The 27,267-nt window shown below is 41.4% G+C and overlaps 1 protein-coding gene across 1 annotated transcript in view; it reads right to left on the bottom strand.

Annotated features, from left to right (window-relative positions):
- Nucleotides 1–1,933: 1,933 nt before the first annotated feature.
- The window catches only part of RXFP2 (relaxin family peptide receptor 2), a 38,614-nt gene continuing 13,280 nt past the window's right edge, over nucleotides 1,934–27,267 (bottom strand). The window contains 15 exon segments of the mRNA XM_072857181.1: nucleotides 1,934–2,019; nucleotides 2,022–2,114; nucleotides 2,117–2,173; nucleotides 3,482–3,507; nucleotides 3,509–3,556; nucleotides 3,558–3,693; nucleotides 13,701–13,808; nucleotides 13,811–14,110; nucleotides 16,061–16,291; nucleotides 18,019–18,098; nucleotides 23,344–23,415; nucleotides 23,516–23,587; nucleotides 24,928–24,999; nucleotides 25,983–26,054; nucleotides 26,737–26,800. Of these exon segments, the coding sequence (XP_072713282.1) occupies nucleotides 1,934–2,019; nucleotides 2,022–2,114; nucleotides 2,117–2,173; nucleotides 3,482–3,507; nucleotides 3,509–3,556; nucleotides 3,558–3,693; nucleotides 13,701–13,808; nucleotides 13,811–14,110; nucleotides 16,061–16,291; nucleotides 18,019–18,098; nucleotides 23,344–23,415; nucleotides 23,516–23,587; nucleotides 24,928–24,999; nucleotides 25,983–26,054; nucleotides 26,737–26,800 (1,517 nt within the window).

The following is a 27,267-nucleotide window of genomic DNA, read 5'->3' on the forward strand; positions in this document are numbered from 1 at the left end:
GCACATGGGTTGTTACAGAGGTGCAGCAGTTGGTATGTCAGGAGGGGATAGGGGAGGAAATTTCCTCTCCAGAGCTCTCCAGGGCAGCCATATGAAATCTGGATGATGGGTAGCTGGCAGCACCTCTGTTTGCAGGGGCAACACGTATTTTAGGTGGCAGAGCAGCCTCGCTGGGGTGCTGCCTTCTGACTTCTGCCCCAGCATGTGACCACCTCTTCCACAGTACCAACAGTGGGGCTGCTTTGCTCCTTCCTGGTATCCCCATCCATCGTAATAGCCTGGGTGCATCCAAAGTGCTGCTCTGTCTGAGGAGAGTGACTTCCCATAGCACCTACAGCAGCCAGAACCTACTTCACCTCCACAACTACAAGCAGAGAAACCACCAATATAACCAGCAAGCTGCTATAGCTCCTCTGCCCCTGGACTCCTGCTCTGCTGTCACTAGGCACATACTGAACCCAGGAGGCTCCAGGGACTGTTCAGGGCAAGCAGGACAGTGTCTATCAAATTAAGGCACCAAGTGGGTTGTAGGTTGTACACCTACCAAGTACTGGAAAGTAGGTTGACTGGATCACTGAGAGGATCTTTTGATACCTAAATGGAAATTTAGATTTCTTCAGACAGAATTCCACGCTGAAGTGTGTGCTGTGTGAATACTTGGGTCAAAACCACAGAGTTGGGCTCATTGCCACAGTACAATGACCTTATTATTGGACTTGACTTCCTGCCTTCATGGTGGTTCAAATATATCCATCGTATTTCACAGTCTGGGTGGGCCCGAAGCACATATTCAGTCTCATCAACTCAGCTGAGAAATGTTAACTCTTCAGGGTCCTCTTTATTTTCAGTGATGTGCCCATACACTTGGGGTTTTTCCTCCCTTTCTGGATCTTCCTCATTGCTCCAAACTCCTTTTGTTTGATAACACTTCAGAATGATCTATGAACTGGAGCTTCTAAAACATTTCCTGGATCTTTCTTTAGTAAATCTTTAAAAAAAAAGGTAAAAGTCTGATGAAAGTTTTGCTTTACTCTTTTTCTAAGAGCTCGATTCTTCTATTTATAACAGGTAGGCAGCTCATATGCAATAAAGTCAAAATATAGCTAAGGTGGTTATGAAAACATAACTAATAACAGGGAATTGTTCTTCCTTGCAAGTGCCTCAGTCCCATAAACGGTCCCCCAAGCATGTGCTTACCCATGCTGCCCGGATGCCTATGCTTCATAAACCTGATGCAATGAAAACTGAATTGACTGCTTTCAAGGGTCGTTCTGAGAGCTTCATTATTTAATTTTTATTTCAGCCTGGGCTCTGTTGCTTACACAGGAAGTTTCACTTGACTTTTAGTACCTTAAAAATATAGTAATAACACTGCTCGGGTCTTGCAGTTCTGAGTAGTGACTTTATATGCACAAAGACACATTCACCACTCTGCAGAGCTCGCATATTACTTAAATCTTACAAGATTAATATAGATTTACACATTGCATAGAATGTTCTGGCCTTCTCCTACCAAGGACTTCCAATCCTGGGAGAAACACCTCTCCACCAGGATATATCCTGAAATTGGTAGTACAGAGCAAATGAGACAAAAGTGCTTTCCCTTAATCTATATATTATATGAAGACTATAGCTAGCAAATACAGATACACTGACTGTCTGGGGAAGGGGCATGAATAGTAGAAAAGTATTGCTGGTTTTGGCCCCAGTGCACGGTCTGTGTTTCAATCTGCAATACAAATCTCCCCTGATGAATGCAACAGTTGTGATTTTATTTTCCAGGAAGATGAATACAGAGATGGTAATGGCCAAAACCAGTCTACATAGGAATCTCAGAGAGATTAATACAGCTGTAAGGCAGTTAGGTCCTGCTTCTGTTGTCTTGCTGAGAAAGAACCACTTGTAGATCAGTAACTAAAAGTTAGTACTGTCCTCAGGAATTATTTTTTAAAAATCCAAGCATAAATGAAGAGCTATGGGTAAGAGGATCGTCTATCCTCATGACTGAAGTGGCCAAAGTTTTTTGTCATTTTTGAAAGTTGCCTTCCTTCAATGACTGTCCAGCAACTGCTTCAACTTCTCCTTAAAGAAACTAGTTGTGAGAGTATAGAGATGGGGTTCAAGTCGCTGTGTATTGGCAGAACAAGTACCACTATTCAAGAAGGGACAGTGTCTAGGAAAAAAAGGTAAGATACTTCGTATGCTCTGTTGTAGGAATGCTACAGAAGCAAACGTGTCGTTATTTCATTTTTACTTTATGTCCTTTATTTTACTTTATGCCACTTTATATCATTTTTTGTGGAATGCTACCATAGTATTATTTTTACAAGACAGGGGTTTGAATTCACCATTGCTCATTGTGGTTTTCATTGAGTTCACCATGGGTTTTCATGAGAAGGGGAAAAAAGAAGAGCTTTTCACCAGAGAGTGTCTTTCCCTCTATCTACTGGAATTTAATAAAAGCACTAAACATGAGCTGAAGTCCATCTCTCTTTAGGATAGTATTTAACATAAATCCCAGTCCCATACCTATTTTTTACATGGCAATTTTCATCAGTAGGTTTCAAAATGCCTTACAAAAGCTATCATTATTGTTTTACAGAGGGGAGCCTGGAGTATAGAGGGGTGAAGTGACTTGCTCAGAGGGCCATGAGCTGAGCTGTGTAGAGCCTTACCATCACGACTCCTGTGCCAGCCACAGTCGTACATCTTCTGAACACCCTCATGATGGCCATGTTTTGTTTTTAACAACCTATGTGTAATCTTTTCCTACTTTTCCAACCTACTTTTCTCCTGGTTAAGTGAATGGAATTCCATGCTCCCAATGAGGCTAAATAGGTTTTATGATAAAATAGCTGACTACATCATACTACATTTCTTTAATGCCTTTCATATTATGGAGAATTATTTCCCCAATTTTCTACAAACATGAGGCATCCATTTTCTAGAATTATAATGGAGCAGGATGCTTCTATTACCATGTTATCTGTTAGCAACTGCAAGGTTAGCAGGGCTGCATATAACCAGTGCAGTGATGGAGAGCTGTGAGATTGTGGATACAGCTCCTCCATGGGCTGGTAGGGGAGGTGTGTGCTGCCCTGTGGGAGCAGGGAGGGTCTGTAGCCTCCTCAGGGCCCCCTGGAAATCATTGCCTGCACTTATAAATGTGGTGTCTGGGTTGCTTAAAGACCCTCCTGTTACAGTTTTGTTTCCCCAATGATCAAACTAATGAACATATTCCTGCATACTACCATGGGATTTTGCAGCTGTAGCAGAGGAGAATCTCTTCACTGGATAGCTTATTCTGGTTCTCATGGAATATAGAAAAAAGTCAAATATTTTGACTCTGAACATAGAAAAAGTCAAATATTTTGGGCAATGCCTACTCTTAACCCATGGGTAGCTAGAATTCCTCTGGCAGAATTGGTTTGGTTTAAAATGAATCTTTAACAAAAGAAATCACACTCTTACACAGCATTACCTGGAATTTCCACCTGGAATAAGGATTTCAATGACAAAGACAGGAATCCAGCAGATGGCATCAGTGAATACTATTAAAATATTGATTGGCAACAGCAACATCCCTGTGAATGTGACTCCTTACTTCTGATGTCTGAAGGGCAGTTTTTTGAACAGAACAAAACATGCTGACCTATGAAAACACTATGATGATGGAGGCTAGCAGGTTCACACCTGCGGGGAAACAAGATTTTTAAACAAATAGCATTGAAATGGTCTTTCCTCTCTTCCCCTTCTCCCGACCACTCCTCTGTTTCATTCTCTTCCATTATTTTGTTATAATTTTTACATTAATGTATCTGTAGTATATTGATACCAATTTTATGTTAGAACCAGCTCCTCAATATTGTCTAGTGTCACACAGCCTGCTCACATACCACGTGTTCCCATCTGTTACACAGCGAGATGTGAATAAGTTGTAAGAAGTTACTATAGAAACACAGTTAATGCACAGTATGGGTGGGCTTGTGATTCCACAGAGATCTGGTCTCCTGACTAGAAATGCTGCAGTAAATCTGAAACAGAAACCACCTGCAGGACTCTCACGTAGTACAGAAAGAACAACATATTCCCCAGCAAAGTGACAAACCAATCTGAGGCGTGTGTTCATTTCAGCCTGGCTTTCTTGATTCTGTATAAATATCTGTAGTGGTTTAACCCCAGCCAGCAACTAAGCACCACGCAGCTGCTTGCTCAGTCCTCCTGTCCCCCCAGTGGGATGGGCGAGAGAATCGGAAGAGTAAAAGTGAGAAAACTTGTGGGTTGAGATAAGAACACTTTAATAACTGAAATATAATAATAATAATTAATAATAATAATAATAATAATAATAATAATAATAATAATAATAATATATACAAAGCAAGTGATGCATGATGCAATTGGTCACCACCTGCCAACTGATCCCAGCCAGTCTCTGAGCAGTGGTCACCGCCCCTGGCCAACTCCCCTCAGTTTATGTACTGAGCATGACCTCATATGGTATGGAATAGCCCTTTGGCCACTTTGGGTCAGCTGTCCTGGCTGTGTCCCCTCACAGCTTCTTGTGCACCTGGCAGAGCATGGGAAGCTGAAAAGTCCTTGACTAGTGTAAACATTACTTAGCAACAACTAAAACATCAGTGTGTTATCAACAGTATTCTCATACTAAATCCAAAACACAGCACTATACCAGCTACTAGGAAAAAAAATTAACTCTATCCCAGCCGAAATCAGGACAGTATCCACCCTTTATTCTATACCATCTACATCATGCTCAGGTCCTACCCTTTCCAATACATTCCAATTAATCACCACCACTTTTCACTTTTCCTGTCTTTTGATATAAACACACAGATATCATTCCCTTAGCCATCCCTCTAAAATGTCTGAGTTCATTTAGTCCATGACTTTGGGCTCCATCTGTCATAACAGTCCTTCAAGGCAGGAGAGATGGTGTGTGGTGTTGGGTTGTTGCATGCTGAAGCCAGTTCTGGTTCCATTATCACTGCGCTTGTCCAGTCCTATCATCGCTGCACCATGTCCTTCAAGCAGTTTCTGTGACTTGTCATATAGGGCTCCATACTGCAGCCTTCCACCTCTGATGCTTTCCCACAAGACGACAGGACCCATCAGTGAACAGGGCATATTGCTTCTCATTTTCTGGCAGTTTATAATACAGTGGGGCCTCTCCAGCATGCATCACCTCCTCCTCTAGCGATATTCCGAAATCTTTTCCTTCTGGCCAGTCCATGATCACTTCCAAGATTCCTGGGCAACCGGGGTTTGCTATCCGAGCCCGTTGTGTGATCAGTGCAACCCACTTACTCCATGTAGCATCGGTTGCATGATGTGTAGAGGGGACCCTCCCTTTGAACATCCAGCCCAGCACCGGCAGTCGGGGTGCCAGCAGGAGCTGTGCTTCAGTACCAACCACTTCCGAAGCAGCTCGAACCCCTTCATATGCTGCCAATATCTCTTTCTCAGTTGGAGTATAGCGGGCCTTGGATCCTCTGTGTCCCTGACTCCAAAACCCTAAGGGTCGACCTCGAGTCTCCCCTGCTTTCTGCCAGAGGCTCCAGGTAGGGCCATTCTCCCTGGCTGTGGTGTAGAGCACATTTTTTTACATCTTGTCCTGCCCAGACTAGCCCAAGGGCTACTGCATGAACTATCTCCTGTTTAAGTTATTCAAAGGCTTGTCATTGCTCAGGGCCCCATTTGAAATCGTTCTTCTTCCAGGTCACTTGGTAGAGAGGGCTTATGATCAGACTGTAATTTGGAATATGCATTCTCCAAAAACTGACAAAGCCTAAGAAAGCTTGTGTTTCCTTTTTGCTAGTTGGTGGAGACATGGCTGTTATTTTGTTGCTCACATCCATTGGGATCTGATGACATCCATCTTGCTATTTTATTCCTAAAAACTGGATCTCCTGTGCAGGTCACTTAACCTTACTTTGTTTTATGGCAAAAGCGGCTTTCAGAAGGATTTGGACTATTTTCTTCCCTTTCTCAAACACTTCTGCTGTGTTGCCCCACACGATGGTGTCATCAATGTATTGCAGGTGTTCTGGAGCCTCACCCTGTTCCAGCGCTGTCTGGATCAGTCCATGGTAAGTGGTAGGGCTGTGTTTCCTGGAGCAGTTGATTCCAGGTGTACTGGATGCCCCTCCAAGTGAAAGCAAACTGTGGCCTGCACTCTGCTGCTAAAGGGACTGAGAAAAACGCATCAGCGATATCAATTGTGGCATACCACTTGGCTGACTTTGACTCCAGTTCATATTGGAGTTCTAGCATATCCGGCACGGCAGCACTCAGTGGTGGCATGACCTTGTTCAGGACATGATAGTCTACTGTTAGTCTCCGCTCTCCATTAGACTTTTGCACTGCCCATATAGGACTGTTAAAGGGTGAGAGTCTTGCTGACCACTCCTTGGCTCTCCAGTAGATGAATCAGCTTATAGATGGGAATCGGGGAGTCTCGGTTGGTGCGATATTGCCGCCGGTGCACTGTTGTGGTAGCGATCAGCACCTGTTGTTCTTTGACCCTCAGCAACCCCACAACAGAAGGGTCCTCTGAAAGTCTGGGCAAAGTAGGCAGCTGTTTAATTTCCTCTGTCTCCAAGGCAGCTATACCAAAAGCCCACCGGTACCCTTTTGGATCCTTGAAATATCCTCTTCTGAGGGAGTCTGTGCCAAGGATGCATGGAGCCTCTGGGCCAGTCACGATGGGGTGCTTTTGCCACTCATTCCCAGCTAGGGTCACTTCAGCCTCCAATACAGTTAGGTGTTGGGATCCCCCTGTCAATCCATAAATACAGATGGATTCTGCCCTTTTATAGCTTGATGGCATTAGGGTGCACTGTGCACCAGTGTCCACTAGAGCCTTATACTCCCTTGGGTCTGATGTGCCAGGCCATTGAATCCAGACAGTCCAATAAACCCGGTTGTCCCTTTCCTCTGGGTGGCTGGAGACAGGGCCCCTCTAGTCCTGGTCATAGTATTCGCTACCCACTTCTTGTAAATGCGAAGCAAAAGTCCCTTTATTAAGATCAGAAGTAAAATCAGCCCTTCTACTCTGTCTGGGGAACTGCTCACTGGAAACTGGAGCAGCAATTTTCCTGGAAGAACCCCCTTTGGTGATTGTTTTTCCTTGCAACTCATGTACCCGCGCCTCTAGGGTCGAGGTAGATTTTCCATCCCACTTCCTCATGTCCTCTCTGTGGTCACGTAGGTAAAACCACAGGGTGGCCTGTGGTGTGTACCCACTGTATCCTCTCTCTTGAGCAGAGGGACGCTTACTCCTAATGGCTGAGATAATTGGTTCGTACAGGTGGGGTGCAGGACATATCCTCTTTGAATCACTGGAACTCTGGGGACAGTTTCTCGGCTAGCGTGTCCAGCAGTTTCTCCACAGCCGAGATGCAGGCCCATAGGGAGGAAGAGAGACTTTCTTCATATTGTTGGAGTTGGCCAACCAATTCATCCACCATTTGTTCCTCTCCGTCTTTCCAGGTCATTACTGCCAATGAGTTTGCATGCGATGATGGTGCACTCCGTACAGACTTCTGCCACATGGGACATGTGCACTTGACTTCATCTGAATCTTTGGATAACTGCTCGTTGTTCAGGTCATCATAAATCTCCTCCAGCATGGCTAATTTCCTCTCCATGGTGGTCCACTTGCCTGGGTGATATATAACATCTTCTTGAAGGGATACCTTTCCTTCATGACTGACAGGAGTCGTCTCCAGAGGCTGAGGGCTTGTGCCCCTTTTCCAGTCACTTTGTCAATGCCCCCTTCCCTAGAAAGGGATCCCAGCTGCTTGGCTTCCCTACCCTCTAATTCCAAGCTACTGGCCCTGTTATCCCAGCATCAGAGCAGCCAGGTGACAATGTGCTCACCTGGACAACAACTGAAACCTTTTTGCATATCTCGCAGCTCACTCAGGGATAGGGATCAGGTGGTTACCATCTCATTTGTGGGTTCTGCCTCTTCCTCCTCCTGTTCTCATGATGGCCCTGGTTCATCTTCATCCCTTACTAAATGAGCTGATTTTCTTGTGTATTTCTTCTTCTGTATCGGGGCGACTGATACTGGCACGGGCTGGTTCTCCGGTTCAGCTGCAGTACCTGTTGGGGTGGTTGGAGTAGCCGCAGTGGCTGTCACCGGGGTTGGAGTAGCTGCAGTACCTGTCATTTTGTTGTCAGATCCCGAGACCTTCTCTTCCCCTTGAGGGTTCTGAATAGTGTTGAACAGTGCTCGGTAGGCATGGGCCAAGCCCCAGCACATTGCAGTGATTTGTGTCTCTCTGGAGTTCCCAGGGTGACAACATACTTTTTCCAAATACTTTACTAGTTTTTCAGGATTCTGCACTTGTTCAGGTGTGAAGTTCCAAAATACTGGAGGTGCCCACTGTCCTAGGTACTTGCCCATGCTATCCCACACACCTTGCCACTCATAACTCCAGACTTGGGGCAGATTTCTGTATGATATTCTTAAATTGTGTATTAACCTTAGACAAAACCAAAACAATATTCCCAAGAAATACCAATAGAAGTGTCTTAACTACCCACAGATGTTCAAGATACTGAAAAGTTATTGTAATGAAGGAGGAAACAGCACAGAAGAAGGTAGCAAAGGTGCCATTCTGTATTTCCTCCATAAAAAACCTCTCAGAGGAAAAGGTATAATTGCAAATTGTCTCCATGAGGTGGTACCTGAACTACAGTAATGGCTTCAGTACAAAACTCAAATACCAGATTAAGCTCAAGGCCAGTGTTTTAATAACAAATCTCACAGGCAAAACATCACTAATCACTGCAGAGCACAGCAAACTGCAAAAACCAACACCAGTCTTTAACATGTACAGCAAAAAAATGAGCATGGTGTAGATCAGATAAACTAATATCGAGAACAGATGAATCAATATTGTGACCGGCAACTGTTAACAGATGCAAATTCCTTAATATGCTCTGGTTAATCTGTTATTATCTCAAACCCTTTGTGCCCCACGTTGGGTGCCAAAAAGGACTGTTGTGGTTTAACCCCAGCTGGCAACTAAGCACCATGCAGCCGCTCACTCACTCCCCCCACCCCTCCGGTGGGATGCAGGGGGAGAATCGGAAGAGTAAAAGTGAGAAAACTCGTGGGCTGAGATAAGAGCAGTTTAATAATCGAAATAAAATAAAGTATAATAATAATAACAATTATAGTAGTAACAGTATATACAAAGCAAGTGATGCACGATGCAATTGGTCACCACCCGCGGACTGATCCTTGCCAGTCCCCGAGCAGCAGTCAAACCCCTGGCCAACTCCCCCCGGTTTATATACTGAGCATGACATTATATGGTATGGAATAGCCCTTTGGCCACTTTGGGTCAGCTGTCCTGGCTGCGCCCCCTCCCAGCTTCTTGTGCACCTGGCAGAGCATGGGAAGCTGAAAAGTCCTTGACTAGTGTAAACATTACTTAGCGACAACTAAAACATCAGTGTGTTGTCAACATTATTCTCATACTAAATCCAAAACCCAGCATGATACCAGCTACTAGGAAGAAAATTAACTCTAGCCCAGCTGAAACCAGGGCAATATCCATCCCAAATTACTGATGGAAGAATATGTGCAGAGCAAGCTGTGCAACTTGGATTTTAATCACACTGCGCTGTGTTGCAGAGCAAGGCTTTTAACAGTTAATCAGATGGCAACTCTATGGACTGGAGTACTCTGATAAGTAGCTGACAGCCATTGAAGGAGCCATTTATGTCAAGATCCCAGCACCTGAAAGCAGGGTCTTGCTCAGAAATATGGATTGAAACTAACTAAAATAACTGGAAAGCGTAACATAATAATTTTATTGATGGGAAATCACTTGTTGTGGTTTAACTCCAACTGGCAATTAAGCCTCACACAGCCGCTCACTCACTTCCCCCTGGTGGGATGGGGGAGAGAATCAGAAGAGTAGAAGTGAGAAAACTTGTGGGTTGAGATAAAGACAGTTTAATAATTAAAGCAAAAGCCACACATGGAAGCAAACGATAACGAAAACATCCCTGTGTTATCAACACTGTTTTCAGAACAAATCCAAAACTTAGCCCCATACTAGTTGCTATAAAGAAAATTAACTCTATCCCAGGCAAAACCAGCACATTCTCCACCCCTTATTCCATATGATTTACATCATACTCAGGTCCCACACTATCCAATACATCCTCATTAACCACCGCTCCACTTCCCATCCTTTGATATAATACACAGGTATCATTCCCTTAGTCTATGGACCACCTTGTAAAGTGTCCATAAAATGTCCAGAAATGTCCACAAAGTGTCCATGGAGTTCATTTAGTCTGTGACTTTGGGCTCCATCTGTTATGGTGGTCACTCAGGACAGGAGACGTAGTGTGTTGCTTGGAGTTATTGGGCACCAAAGCCAGCTCAGGTTGGGTTGCTGCTGCACTTGCCCTGCTTCTTGTGAGACTTGTCCTCCATTGGGTCAGGTGGTTCCTGCTATAGTAATTCCTATAACATGCAACTCAAATCCTGGGTTACAACAATTTAATGGTATTTCCATTACAATCCCCACCCCTGGCCTCTTTGGACCAGACCATCGCGTTTAACATTGCAATGAACTCCTCCCCTTGCCCCTGCTCTGGCTCGGACTTATCCACAGACTGCAGTCCCTTAGGGCTGTACCTGCTCCAAGTGGAGCCTTATCTATGCGCCACAGTCTCTCCAGGGGTACACCTGCTGTGGCATAGACTTATCCACAGCCACAGTCACTTTGAGGTGCACCTGTTCCAGTGTGGCCTTCTCCATGAGCCACAAAGCCTTCAGAGATATGCCTGCTCCAGCATGGCCTTACCCACAGCCACAGTCCCTTCCAAAGTAAACCTGCTCCAATGTGTCCTTACCCATGGCTGCAGTCCTTCCAGGGGTGTACCTGCTCTGTTGTGGGCTTATCCGTGGCCACATGCTTTGAGGTGCTCCAGCATGACCTCATGCACAGCCACTGATGCTTCAAGGTGTACCTGCTGCAGCATGGAATTATCCACAGCCATAAATGCTTTGAGGTGTACCTTCTCCAGCATGGACTTATCGTTGGGCCACAATCCCTTTGGAGGTAGACCTGTGTCCTGGTTTCGGCTGGGATAGAGTTAATTTTCTTCCTAGTAGCTGGTATCTTGCTGGGTTTTGGATTTAGTATGAGAATAATGTGGTAACACACTGATGTTTTAGTTGTTGCTAAGTAATGTTTGCACTAGTCAAGGACTTTTCAGCTTCCCATGCTCTGCCAGGTGCACAAGAAGCTGGGAGGGGACACAGCCAGGACAGCTGACCCGAAGTGGCCAAAGGGCTATTCCATACCATATGACATCATGCTTAGTATATAAGCTGGGGGGAGCTGGCTGGGGAGCAGCAATCACTGCTTGGGGACTGGCTGGGATTGGTCAGTGGGTGGTGAACAATTGCATTGTGCATCACTTGTTTTGTACATTCTTTATTATTATTATTATTATTATTATTATTATTACTATTATTATTATTATTATTATTACCATTATCATCATCATCATCATCATCATTTTCTCTTCCTCTGCTGTCCTATTAAACTGTCTTTATCTCAACCCATGGGCTTTACTTTTTTTTCTGATTCTCTCCCCCATCCCACCACGGGGCCAGGAAGGAGGGTGAGCGAGCAGCTGTGTGGTGCATAGTTGCTGACTGGGTTTAAACCACGACAACCTGTTGTGGCACAGACATAACCATGGCCACAGACACTTCGAGATGTACCTGCTCTGGTATGGGGTTATCCATGGCCACAGACGTTTTGGGGTGTCCTGCTCCCGTGTGGACTCATCCACAGGTCACATTCCCTTCGACTTGAGTTCCTACTGGAGTTCCAGCCTGTCCAGTACAGCAGCACAGAAACAGCAGCGATGCCCTGGCCATCTGCCAGCCCATTGCTGTTATCAAAATGTTCCCAGGCACAGCAGAGTAAGATGATCAGTACAGCAGTACAGCAAGCAGCGAAAGCAAAAAGCAGCCACTAATGACCACTAGACTCTAATACACAGTAAGGCAAGCAAGCCCCATGGCAAGCACAGGAGCATGCTGATTAATAGCTAAACAGCAATAACACCTATAGATTCGATCTAGCACGTTCCAGTCAAATCTGTTGTTATCCTGAATCCTTTGAGCCCCACATTGGGCACCAGAAAGGACTGTCGTGGTTTAACCCCAGCCAGCAACTGAGCCCCACACAGCCACTTGCTCACCCCCCTCGGTGGGATGGAGGAGAGAATTAGAAGGGTAAAAGTGAGAAAACTCATGGGTTGAGATAAAGACAGTTTAATAGGGAAAGCAAAAGCCGTGCACGCAAGCAAAGCAAAACAAGGAATTCATCCACTACTTCCCACGGGCAGGCAGGTGTTCAGCCATCTCCAGGAAAGCAGGGCTCCATCGCGTGTAACGGTTACTTGGGAAGACAAACGCCATCACTCTGAACGCCCCCCCCTTCCTCCTTCTTCCCCCAGCTTTCTGTGCTGAGCATGACGCCATATGGTATGGAACATCGCTTTGGTCAGTTGGGGTCAGCTGTCCCAGCTCTGTCCCCTCCCAAATTCTTGTGCACCCCCAGCCCACTCGCTGGTGGGGTGAGAAGCAGAAAAGGCCTTGACTCTGTGTAAGCACTGCTCAGCAGTAACGAAAACATCCCTGTGTTATCAACACTGTTTCCAGGACAAATCCAAAACATAGCCCCATACTAGCTGCTGTGAAGAAAATTAACTTTATCCCAGCCAAAACCAGCACACTCTACATGAATCTGATTTGACGTGTATTGCCTTTTTTACTTTCTACTCAGTATAATTCTAAAAAACTAGTTTTGTCTTTTGGTATGTGGCTTTTTAATCTTTTTGATACCAAGAGATAAAACAAAGAGTAACTGTTAAATGTATATGTACTGGCAAAAGAACCCCTATGGCTTTGCAAATGCAGGTCAGGGAGAAGACCGTTTGGTAGCAGTTTGAGTAATTCTCAGTCTTTGCTGTGAGTGAGTGCTCTGAGGCTGAGCATGACCAGCTCATACATATTTGACGCTGAAGTTTCTGGGTTTTATCCTGTTTATTTTCAGTTTATTTTATATATATATATGTTTAATCATTATTCCCTGCCAGTACAATGCACATAAAGCTACGCTTTTAAAGTTTAATTCCATATTATTTATATTATCACCGTTTTCTGCAATCCAGTGAAGACTATACTGAGTAGTAGGTGAAGGTTGCTGATTTTACTGACTTATAAAAATGAAGAGGTTTCAAATCATTGGGTTGTACACACAGTATCGCCAAGTAGTTTCACTACCTCATTGTTATTCAAATTACTATTTCCTTCTATGTCTTCTCTTCTTTGTTACACTCGCTTGTGTTTTGTTAAAATTAGATGCTAAACTCTTCAGGTGACACAGACCTTTTCAAGTGTGCAGCCAGCACACAGCGCATGAGGCTCTGCTCCTTTTGTGGGCCTTTGGGAAGTATTACAATTAACATTAATAGTATAGTGAAAAGCATTAACATTAATACTGTAGTGAACTTTAATAGTGTAGTGAAAAGCACATCTATCAGTGAATGTTCTGTAGACTGACTGCCAGTTTTTCTAGTAAAATGCTATTAATCAGTAAGTATAGCATACTAAAAATTAAACTTACCAAGAAAAATACCAAGGGAATACCTGTTACCTCCAATTTCTTCTCTCTGATCAGAATTCAATGGGAAACAAACTCCATTTTTCCCATAATAATTTCCAAAAATTTCTCATTCTAGAATAGGATTATTGCTATGACAAACCCAGCAATCCATACAGATATAAGAATCACTACTGTCTGCTGCTTTCCAGGATGGATATTACTGAAGGGAAACACAATCACTAAATACTTTTCCAAGGTCAGATATGTCAACGGGAGAACTGAGACCTCTGTAGATAGCATGGCGATGAACCCCATGATATGGCATGGTAAACTTTCTATCCACAGCGTCGCATCTTTTTTGTAATGTCCATGGTATTTAACACCAAAAACTCCAATGAAGAACAAATACACCCCCAGAAGACAATCAGCACCTATTTAAGAAACAGATTTTACAATTTGCTGAAAAATATCAATGAAATGATTTATATATAGTATACTTTTATGTTTAACCAAACTCTAGCTGGCATTCAAAAATAATTTAACCCTATGATTGCAGCATCAGAATTCATGTGCTATGGGGCTATGAGCCCCCTGGTCACAAACAGGAGAGTGGAAGCTGGTGTCAGGATACGAGAGTGGAAGTGTTGCTTGACGGGGCTCCCATGAGCATGCAACGACCCGGGGCCAAGCTCCCTGGCTGTGGCCAGCACGGTGGCTTTTGCAGACCACAGAATATTATAGAATCATAGAATCACAGGTTAGGAATCATTTAGGTTGGAAAAGATCTTTAAGACCTTCGAGTCCAACTGTATACCTAACCCTGACAAGTCCACCACTAAACCATGTCCCTAAGTGCCACATCTACACACCTTTTAAATACCTCCAGGGATGGTGACTCAACCACTTCTCTGGGCAGGCCATTCCAGTTCTTGACAGCCCTTTCAGTGAAGACTGGATCACTGCATTGACTGTATTTGGCATATCCCCTGGAGGGACACTACACCAGTGCCCGGGCACTGCTCAGGGTATGGGTAATGCAGTGGTGGAGTTTCAGCCAGGAGCAAGCTGAAAGAGTATCAGGCAGAGTGTGGAAGACCTAGCAGGTCTATGGCACTATATAGTATATACATGACACTATATAATAAATACACAGAAGATCTCTGATATCTTGCCTGGGACTCACCTATTCTAATTTTACACATCCACAATATGTAGGTAAAATGAATTCACCACAAGGTGAATTCATTTTACCTGACTTCAGCCATTTACAAAGCTGAAAATCTGAGCCAGTCACGCCTTGGCTGTCTTTACAGTCAGTGAAGTCAAGAGATACTTTTGGGACATGATTCATTAGGCTTACTTTAGATGTCTTTTTTAGAGTTAGGTAAATTGCACAATTCATTGACTATAAAGAAAGCGCAAAGTGACTAGTTCATAGACATCTGCACTATAAGCATCTGAAGTCACACCAGATAAAATCTTTCCTGTGTGAAGTTATCATGCAGTCAGAAAGTAGTGTTTGTAGGCTTGGCTAACTTGAACAAAGAGAGGGGGGAGTAATAATAAGTCTCATACATTTTTAAAGGGTTGATCACCTGAAAACAGTGTCACACTATGCACCATAAGCTTGCAAGGAAGTAGGATTTGGCAACAGCAAGTATGAATTTGGTCCCACATTTGTATTGGCTCGAGGATTCTTTACTTGGGAACAACTGCTGGACAGGATATGGTGTGATCATTTGGAAGTACTCACATTTTGAAATATAAAATTCAAAACTAACAGAAGCACTTATTAGTACCTGTTCCAAAAAAGGAGATAGAATAGAACAGAACAGAACAGAACAGAACAGAACAGAACAGAATAGAATAGAATAGAATAGAATAGAATAGAATAGAATATTTCAGTTGGAAGGGACCTACAATGATCATCTAGTCCAACTGCCTGACCACTTCAGATGATGATGATTTGACACATCACAGAACAAATTCAGACAGCAAGTAGTCTAACACTAGCTAGCTTGTCCACAATCTTTAATGCAGAATGAATAGTAGTAATTAATAAAGTAAAATGTTTAAGTTTCATAGGTTGTTTCTACACAACTTGACTACCTAAAGTCAATGAATTGAAGGACCTTGGTTATTTTTTGACATTCACTTTCATTTAGAATATCAGAAAATAGTGCAAAAGTAGATAATGCATAATATTTTTAAGTGTTTTGAAACTAGTAAGTGTCTAGAATGCAAACTGAGATTATTGGAACATACATAATGATATGTATTATATATAATATAATGTCATAATGTAGTATACAATACTATATTAATATATTAATGTTATTAATTTACTAATCAAATCAATGTATTATGAATACCTTTACGACATACTTACAAAATTTTGATAGACATGGTGTGCATATTGTATTCTGCTTTGATAAATTATATTGTTCTGATGAAAAGATTTCCAAAACATGTAACACAAACTATGACCCACACGAATACTCTCAGAACAGTGTTAGCTAAGAGATCTTCAAATGATGAAATCCCATCTGTTAATGATGTGCATATTTGCATGTGGAGTGCATAGAAGCAATAAGTGAAACTTTTCAAAGTAGCTGAAAGTAAAGAAATGAACATGTAATGCTGCTGGTTAAACACAAGCCAATGTCACATTTATGTACCAGTTATGCAGTTAGGTGCAAGGAGCTGGAAGAGAAGACATTTTAACAAATAATTCCTAGTCCATATAAGGGGCATGTTGTGAGAGGTATTAAATCAAGGGAGGATTTACTTAGGAGGTTGGTAGCAGCTCATATCCTTTTGGTCCCCAGTAACAATGCTGGGGTAGTGGCTGCAATCACTTGTGATTTCCTTCAGGTCGCTGTAATATGCAATTAGGGCATTGCTCTTTCTTCGTGTATGACTTGAGAGGAATGGTCAGAGCTGGTATATTTTTTATTTTCACAAACCTTGTAAGGACTTTGCTTTGCTACTCTTAGGTTGTTGTCAGTGTGCAGGTGGATGTTCTTCATGCTAAGGTGCTTCAAGAGCAGAGCTTTTTACTGTCCTTGGCAGAAGGATTCTGCCTACCTTAACAGATTGTGGAATGTCTGTGGAATGACTTAAATTTGGTAATGAACATTATCACATCTTAACTGTTTCAATTCCTTGACCATTATTCAAATAAATAGTTCTCTGCTTCAATGGCAGTTCTCTCATAAAGAAGGTGTGTGGGACAGGACATAAAGACTCTAATACAGTAAAGCCTGCAAGAACAGGGTTGTTCTGAAATGTATCCTTGCATCCCATTGACTTCTGCAAGATTTAAAATTAAGTTCTGGTGTATAAAAAAAAAAACAAACATGAAGGCTAGATCTGCAAATAAAATTCTAATGTGATATAATTACAGCTGTGAAATGTATGAACAATGATATATCAAATTTTGCATGTTGATGTGGTCCTATTGATTGTATCCACCATCTGCTCTTAGGTAAGTGGACAGCAGCTGATTTGAGTTTTATTTTTCAAGAAGTAGTAAAGAATGGAGGACAGAGCATAATATGAGCTCTTTAGAAAGTCAGAATGAACACTGCACAGTTGAAGAAGATACTTACATTCGTGGCATGGAAGAAGCACGTATAAATATTTGGGAGTGATTCTAGACTGAAAGACCAAAATCAGAAGGAAAAAATAAGCATGAAGATATTTCACCAAGAATGACATTTTAAATATTTAGAGAGGCAAGAGGCATTTGAATATATATCCTGGCTGGCGTTAAGTGTGAAAGTATGACAATCCTAAAGCCCTTTGCCTCAGCTCAGGGATTGTAGTTCAGAGGCACCTGGTGTTACTGGCATGTAGCTGTGACAGACTATGAAGGGAAAAGGCATGCTTTATGCCAGCAAAGTAAAATAGCTATATAGCACAAATTCTATCTTCTCTATGAACATATATGGTTTTTACTCGTCCAAAATATAATCACTTTTCTGTTTCTTAACTCAGATCCCAATTTTGGTGCACGTGAATGAGGTATTCTACTTCCACCTGCTAAGCTAAAGGCTACAGTAACTCCCAAGTAAGCAAACAGTTTTATTTATCCCGCTTCAGCCAGAAAAAGAAGTGTGAGGGGCAGAAAAAGAAGTGATGTGATATGATCTAGAAATGAGGGAACTAAATGAGGAGTCTGTTTCCTTCCTCTGTTTAAGATAGTGAAACATTTAGTCTATTTGTGCAGAAATTGAGCTACCGATTGAAGTAATATGGAAAAGCAACACCCTGGCACGGTTTTGGACATTTTTATATGGACTTCCCACCCCCTTAATTATCCCTTATTTTATTTTGCATACATACATATGGGAGAGGTTCCTCATATTTTGAAACATTATTCTGTTTATATTCAGAATCTCAGTCATTTCCACATCTCTGTAAAATAATGTACACATTATGATATAAATTATATGAAATAGGGCTTTCTGTAGTTATCAAATTTTGAATTACACAAACAAGCCTTTTCTTAAATCATAGGTCTTAAAGAAATTATGCTATGGAAAAATCCTGACTATATTCGGTAGGAATGATCCTATGACAGTTCATCACATCAAGCTTTTTACTGGAAGATTGTGTCGTGAGGATGTGCATTTAGCCTGAAGTCCCTTCATAGTTATGCCATTTGACAATCAATATATTAAGGGAAGCACAATAAGTGACTTGCACAGGTTTTTGTCTCTTTCTCTGGGTCCTAAGCTCAGCTGCTCACAGCAGTATGATTTAAAATCTTATTATTAACCTTGGCCAGAGGGCCTTCCGACTAACAAAAGAGTCACAGAACTGAAAGCATTAATAAGCCCAGAACAGGCAGAGGTAAAAGACAGCTTCTGCTATGAGAATCAGAAGAAGAGAGGAAGAAATAAGACAAGAAGGCAAAACGTGTAATTCTCTCAGTTTTTCCTTGGGGAAGGAAGAATTCTCCTCCATTGTTCAAGGTAAGATTGGCCTGCAAGCTTTTGATGAGAAATCCAAAGTACTGGGAGGTAGCTGTGGGCCAGATGAGGAAAGACAAGGACACTGAAGATCTTTTGGGTTTGAACTACTAGAAGCAGCTGCTGTAGACAATATAGACACACAGACAGACTAGTAGGCTGAGGGAAGCTGAACATTTTGTCACGTTTCTGGAGTTTGCACAAACCATAGGTACTAGCTGCCCAGCAGCAGAAGCTGCAGCAGTGAATGATTCAGCAGCGGTCTGTACAACTAGGAGTACAAATCACTGAAGAGTGTGTGTTTGCAGGTGAGGACCTGGGCCTTCCTCCATTAGCCACCCAAAGCACTAAGATGATTTATTTTTTTTAGTGTATTTTTTAATGTTGTAGATTCAGGCATCTGGGTTGGGTTTTGTTTCACCTGACATTAGACCTCCTCACTGGAGCTAAGTTTCCTTTAGAGTCAGTGGAGAGAAGCATCTCCTTGGACAAGGCTAGGTTAAATGACTCTTGTCCTGCAAGGTTTCTTTTTGTCTGCTGACTGTAGAGGGAACCTCACAGAGAAGAAATCTTTAGAAAAATAGACTAAAACATATCAGAAAATTTAACATTAGAAAATATTAGTTTGAATAACCACACCACATAAAACATTCAGGTAATATCTGCATTGGTAAAATGAAGAGGGCGAAGATGTGGGCGTAGGCAGCTATCCATACTGCCTCGTTTTTTTTCCCTTGCGAGCTAGTTAGGCCAGCCAGTTATATTTACTAGCATAAATGGAGCCTAGGGACCAAAGGCACCTACTAGGACCAGTCATGACATGCATGTGATGAGACAGAAGGATGATTAGTGTGCAGGTATGTTCCTCCCTCCCACCCCAAGAGTGACAGAGGAGCACAGCACCGAAGGAGAAAGGTACAGTCAAGGGCAGCTGTGGTGTGCTTGCAGCAGAGGTAGACTGCCTTACATGAGGCAAGAGAGATGCAGAGCATTGAAAAATGTTCAGATGGAGTGCCATGAGGCAACTTGCTTTGCCCATGTCATGTGCCAAGAAGAATGCATAGGGTGTAGAGATACGAGTCAGGCAACTGGGGACACCTGTAAACAGAAAAGTTGTACAAAGTTTTGACTTCTGATTTGATGTAGTGCACACAAGAACAGGACAACAATGGGTGTATGTGAATATCCGAACAGATCCTGAGGAAATGCCAATAACAATTAAAATGAACCCTGAAAACAAAATAATGGAGAAAGATCGTCCTTCCCCTGTCTGTGACATGGCATGATTCAATGGGACTTGCTGGCTGGGCAGGACATACACTCCATACAGCAGGGAAATGTGATATTAAATATTGGTAAAAGGAAAAGGTTTGTATAATATTACATGCATGCAGGCAAAACCAGTACTGGCACTGAGAGCCTTAAAAGTGTTCAACTTGATAAAAATCCTAATGGTGACAGAGCCATGAAAGGACACTTTGTGTACTGAATATATTCAGTAAGCATTTCCTGAAGTGTCTGAAAGCAAAGCGTCATTCTGCAGCATCCCAATAGACCTTCAGTCTACAAATTCAGTGTCAGGAGTGCATGTGCTGGAGCATTATCAAACCCAATAAGGCCAGAAAAAGGGACAGAACTTCATTATTTTGCACATTTGGCTATAATGGAAAAAGAAAAGAAGCCACAGGAATAGGTTATTTGATTAGCTGTGATCCAAACAGGAGGAGAAACTCCTGGCATAATCAAAGCCAGCTGTAGCCACCTGACAGAGGCAAAAACACTAACAGAAACCTGTGATACTGAGTGAGTCCATTGCAGTAGGCACTTGGTGTAGGTAGTGGCATACTTGGACTGCAGCTTATCATTTGCACCTCACCTGTTGGGCAATAGCTTTTCCAGGGATTTGACACATTATCTGCACAGGTGATATTTTAGGGAAAGGTGTGTGAAATACTAGAAGAGTGACAGGAACTGAAATCTTGTCAATGATGCTCTAGTAACATGAAAAACAAAAAATATTCTATTCATAAGATGCAGTTAGCGTAACCTGAAACTGGTTCACAGCAATGGTAAGACAGTGTACAAATGATATATTTTGATCATGTTTTAGAAAAGGGAAACATCACAACTGAACCAAAAAGAAAAATAACAAAGTTACAAAGTCACGTGATCTGCTTAGATAAAAGGCACTTGGGTTGTTGTATCCCTTTGAAATGATTGTAATGAAAGGAGAGAAATAACAGATCTATAAGAAAATGCATCCAAGGACTCCAAGTATGGTTTATAAAGAACATCTGGTAAAATGGGAGAGGAAAGCCTGAATTTGAAAGCCCCCATAGAAGAGGTGAGTAACGACTTCTGCATTTGTGAAGAGTACCAGAAACAGAACTGTAGGGAACCTCTGACAGATGTGACAACGTGTGTGTAGCATCTAGCCAGGCCTTGTGACCAACACAGTGGCTGTGGCTGTATCAATAAGACCATGAGAGTGCTCATGTCTGTTATAGGAAAAGATTAAATCCCAAGCTGGCCCTAGGGCAGACGTGCCTTTGATACCTAATCCGGGATCAGGGATTCCTGCATTTCCAAAGAACCTAGTAGGTGTTCCTGCCTCAGCTATTCCCAGCTCACTGAAGAGACCTTGTGAAATTATCCCTCTTGTCACTGCGGTTAGAGAACCTGATGTACTCTTTGTTTCTTCTCTGTTCACTTCTGGGAAGATACAGGGGAGATTCTTTTTGCCAAGAATTTCAAATTTTATTTGAGGATTCGGTTTGGCTCTTGTCTGGGCCCAAGCCAAGTGGCTTTTTTTTCCACAAGACTTTAAACTTTAAAACCTCTTTTTTGGATTATATACTGTCTATCCCATGAAATAAAGTGCCTGTCATCCTGTCAGCAAGGCTTCTGGAAAAATGAGTGCTTACTGAGATCACTTTGTTCTGCTTAATTCTAGCCCAGTTAGATTTCGGGGGGGTTACTTTATGTCTGTCTTACATTCTTTGTTCCTGTACTGCATGTTCTCAGTTGGAACCGTAGATCAGACAATCATTTTGACAGGCAGGCAGGTGGTACTATTACATTGGCAGTACCATATCTATTACGGTTAATGCGCTCTCAGTCTGAGATAACTACACTTTCCCTCACTGGTCAAGGTTTATATAGCAGTAGAGCACGTCTCCATCCCTATTTCAAAACAATGTCTTGTCTTATGATTACTGTCTTGTCCCTGTGGTGGCTTATGGACTAGAATATTGATAGTTGCTGTATTTAATTCTCTGCACAATAATGAAACAAAGGGCTGTAATGCACTTCAAAAAGAATCTAAAAGGAAGTTATTCTGGCACAGCTGCCACGTGATTGACTCAGTTATCTGTCAAAAAACATGAGGTGCCCTGGAGAGGCCCATTTGAGATGCCCATGTAGAGCTGGTTGATAAGACACAAGACCTACAAGACACCTGTGGCCTTCTGGAGTAGCAGGTGATGGCCAGGTGGGATAGATACCCAAGGGCATCTCCAACAGCACCAGACTCCTATCTGTGGGCAACTTCATAAGCCAGGGTGGACACAGTCACTGGGATCTGGAGAGTGGCTCATCTCAACCTAGACTAGCTTTTGGGTTGCTGAATGGCTGTCCAGACTAATACTCCATCTAGTATTATTTGGTATGTCCTGTGGTATCTGAGATGTCCCTGTGGGCAGGCAGACGTGACACGGGACCCATGAGAGACCAAAGACTTTCCGGAGTAGGGATGCTGTAGGGATGTCAAATAGCACTAGATATCTGACCTGTGGACAACTGAACCAATCTCCTAAATTTTGCTCTTACTGTGATGACTTAAGATACATTGCTCACCTGGTTACCCTTGGACTCTTAACATATAGGGGTCTACAAAAAGCAACTGAATATTACCCTGTGTGTTGACTTACAATATTCACTGTGTGGCACTGGAGAAAAATATCAAACAATGAGTTGCAGGAAAGCTGTTCAGGTTAATCATGCAGATTAATTCAGGATGTTTTCCTTTTGCTTAACAAAAAATAGTGTGAATTTAAAAATAACATTTGGTTCTTCTTTTGGACAGCTGCTTAAGAAAAACCCACACAGCACAGAATGACAATTTTAAAAAAGAAATTATAGTCTTGCTTTTGAACTCTGAATCCAATGAAATTATAAGAAGTACTTTTAGATGAGGGTGAATCTTTGCAAATTAGAGAAGAAATAAGTAAACTTCTGAATTTGAGCTTTGTGTATAATACTTAATTAAAAAAAATGTGGCTGAATCATCAGCCCTGTGAAGTGAGTATTTTACAAACCACCTCAAAGAAGAGTTTATAGAAGTTCTAAAATACTTGTTACCATTTATTTATGTCCTTATCTGCCCAGGTGTCCTAGCTGTGCTTGTTGTGTAATTTGTTCTTAATTTATGTGTTTTGATTACTCCTAGGCTTATAATTTGTGAATAGCAGTAAAACTGAGCAAACTGTATGGCTGTCATTCGTGTATTTTGGCCAACACCTTAGGGTGTTGAGCACTCCTGTAGGAATAGAAATTTGAAGTACATTCAGCACCTGATAGAATGGCATTCAATACTTCACACGCCTCTTGTAATTGATGAATATTTCTCCTGGAAAGAAAGGATATTATTTAGTGCACTATGTTAGTAAAATATTTCAGCTTTTACTTACAGTGGCTGAAGCTGCTGAAGACTTTCAAAGTGATCCTCAGAGAGGTGAGAAAGTGGATGGAAAGACAGATTGCTAAAAGAAAGATAAACGGTTCCTTATTTTATTTCAGGAAAAAGACAAACTAAATTATTACATTTTTAAATTCAGTTGGGAATTCTCATGTATAACTTCCAGCTTTTGTAAATACTACAGGTCTATAAAAATATAACGTCGTAATTTTGTGATCATGTTGCTGGACAGATCCCTTGGAGAAACAGAGAACAAAAGCTATCAGGTTCATCCTTCATATTCCACAGCTATAATGTTCATCCTTCATATTCCACCCATCCCTTTCAACACAAACTTCAAGAACTCTAAGACTCAGATTTTCTCCTTTTTATAGGTGAGGAGGCATGCTATCTTACTTAAAATTTTAATAGCAGCGAAATTATCTTTTATCATTACTTCAGTTCATCCAATACTTCCTTGCTCTGATTTTATCCATAAGTCACTTTGAAGCCAGTCAGTACAGGCACTGATGTTTGGAGATTGCTAAACATGGATTATTTTAGCTCTGATTCATCAGAACTAATTCAGCTGAAGTATCTAATTTGGAAACCTGGTTGCCTGAGGGTCTCTCTATAATTCATGAACTTAATCATTGCTGAGAGGTGAGATGAATCAAAGCCTAATTACATAGATGTGAAGCTTTCATATTTAATACAGGTAGAACATGGAAAAACAAAGAAAAGAAAATTTTAAAAAATCCTACAGTAAATTCAACTCTGAAGATCAGTATTAGTGAATGAGTTTTCACCATGCCAGCAAATCAGTGTCTTTAACAAATAACATCAGTTGCTACTCTCCTTCCACAGCCAGTAGCAGCCTGTTTCAATCACTCATGTCACTCCAGTCACTGACAGCTCCCCTTCTCCTTCAAGCTTTCCCTTCTCTTTTCTGCTTCTACACCTTCTGCAGCTGTTTTATATTTCTGCCTAAACATGTCATGCCAGATAATGAGGCAACCAAAGCCCAGATGCAGTGTGACTACTTTATATGCAGATGAGCCTAATGCATACACGCTTATCCCTGGGGGAAGTGGCAGTCTCAAATCTTAAAGTAGGTGCCTCGGTTCCCCAGACAGCTACTGGGAGAGACTGGTTCACCTCCAAAGCACAGAGATGCCACCCTATCTATCTTTCTATAGACCGTACAGGGAATATAGATACCCTCAGCGTGTGAGCTGAAGCAACTGAAAAATGCAATGTTGGCTCCAGAGGACACAGATGAAGCTGGGCACTCGTATGCCCAGACGGGAGGGAGCCTGACGGTCACTGGGACAGAGAGAGACCTTGTTTTTCAGCCCATACAGCTACCTCTGTTGTAAAACCTGGGAAGTCTTGGAATAAGTTTCCCCCTTCCCCGTGATGCTGCCCTAAGCACTACCTGCAGCTCCCTCTTGCAGGGTACCTTTCTGTCCTTCTGCCTTGGATTCTGCATGGCCTCCTGCCTCACCTTGGGCTGGAAAAGTGCCATACATTCACAGATTGTAGGCAAGTAATAGCTCACACTCTGTAATTTAAAAATCGATTTTAGAAAGCTTACAATTCCCTCAAATCTTTTAATGAGGAAAAGGTATTTGCAGGCAGCAAGCGAATTTGATTTCCATGAAGAAACCTGTAAAGTAAAATATATATTAGAATAAGTACTTAATGATTCAATTTAATATGGAGTGCTAATTTAACATTTCAGTATGACTACTCGGCTTTTTATTTTTCTAGTGTGTTAGAAGTTGCACAGGACCCTGGTTAATTTTTCCAAGCCGTAACAAGGTGTGTTGTTGTAGTCAGTGCAGAAGAAACCTACCCAAGACTAAGTAGTTCGTTAAGTAAAACTTTCCTTAGTTTTAATTAACAACAAGCAATTTCCAAAGTAAAAGAGCAATATGGAATTTTATTTCATTAAAAGCTCTGGGTTTTGCTATCCAGACAGAAATTTTACATGTTCAAATTTAGCAGGGAATTCCGGTTCCTCACTGGTAAGACAACACATGTATAACACCAAGGAGCATTTTATATTTAACATGTAGAATTTTTTCTTCATGAACATGATCCTCCTTCAGATTCTGCTTTTCCTGTCCTCTGTATTATATGAGATAGCTGAATATTAAAAAGTTAGAAATGTGAGTTATTACTGTATACCAATATATTTAATTTTAGCAGCAACATAATTTTTTGCTCAGGTTCTCTGCAAGGGGAAAACCCAGTCTGAAGGAGGAATGGATTCAACAAGAAAAAATATCTGCAGGTTGAGATACAAGCATACTATTTTGTTTCTGCTTCGTGATCAGATTGCAATTCCCAGGATTTAGTGGAGTTTAAAAAGCACCCTGGTGCTCATGATCTGATCACAAGGCAGAAATAATACAGTATGCCTGTTTCTTATTCTGTTTGTTGAAACAAGTGATCGTGACAATTGCCAAAATGTGCCATGTGACTACGCATACAATAATTCAATTAATTGTAAAGAATGCCTCCTTGACAAAAGCACAACTGTCCTGATGAGGCTTTATACATTGAGACAAATCCTGTGTTGAGGACTGTGAGTCACTCTTATTCAAAAGGTTTTTGTTGCTTTATTTTCATACGTGTTTTACTTACAATGCATTGAGCGCATCGCATTCCAGGAAGGCGGTATTAGTTAAGGCCTTAATATGATTGCCTTCAAAATCCCTGAATAACAATAAGGAAAGTGGTTTTATTCATGAATTGTGTAATAGTTTTGCAGGAGGGAGTTTAAGCTCTGGGATAGTCTTCTTTTTTTTTTACCTTCCTTTATTTCTTTCTTACAAAATTAGCCCAAATTTATTACCTAGTTTTGAATATGAATGTAAATACCAAACAAAGCAAATTATATCCTTTTCTTTGTTGTGATTTCATCTCTATTTATGGCCCAGCTTGACAGCCATTTCAGCAATAATAGGCTAATACATTGACATTTCTTATGTGTAATCTGTGTACCAGAATACATAGAGACCACTAGGCAGAGATTTTACATTTAATTGTAACGTATATCTATATATCCTAAGTTATACTTAGGATAAACACACATTCACAATAAATGATTTCATTTTCATTGCAAAACTAAAGTGAAAGACAGTATTTTGCTAAAATCGTGAGAGGCATGAGAAAAAGAAGCAGCTCTAAAGATTTATGTTGGCAGAGGACTGTGGTATTTTGTAGACAGTCATTGAAACATCGTGAGGTTCAACTTTGGCAAGGTTATACTTTTTGTTAGAATGTCACACCTTTAAAAGTGCCTTGGTCTAACAGAATAAACAAAAGATGCAGTTTTTATCTGCACAGAAAAAGATATATTCATTTATCAAATGAGTTTTTTGCATAATTGATTTGCATCCAGTTAGTAAGAGGCATTTGAGTACAGATCTTGGGAAGAGTCTCAAGTCTCAAGTGAATTACTTATCATTGATCTTCATAAATTAAAACATGGTTAGAAAACAAGATGTTTCATCATACTTCATAACACAATATGTAAGTGTAAGAAAGATATGCAAATGTAAATTTTTGAGAGAAAAATCCAAGATTAGATTTAGTTACATTGCTTTAAAATTTAAGGGAAATTTAGATTTTACAGAAACTACACAAGAAAAAAGATTTTTTAAGTTACCAGTAGCAAAACATAGCACAAACAGTTATTTTTTTGGATACTAGCTTATTAAGGTATTTTATTTATAAGTAATGGATACATTGAATGACCGAGGAATACGCTAAATTGAACAACTTGGAAAAAAAATGCGTTCATTAAATAATTTACATTCTCAGTATGGGTAACATACGTTTTCCACACATGCTATGACCTTTCTCAAACTCTTTCCCATGGGAGCTGGTAAGGTGGAAAGGTATTTCAGCTCCTGCCCCATCCATT

This window comes from Ciconia boyciana, chromosome 1 (assembly GCF_034638445.1).
Source record: "Ciconia boyciana chromosome 1, ASM3463844v1, whole genome shotgun sequence".
NCBI classification, from domain to species: Eukaryota; Metazoa; Chordata; class Aves; order Ciconiiformes; family Ciconiidae; genus Ciconia; species Ciconia boyciana.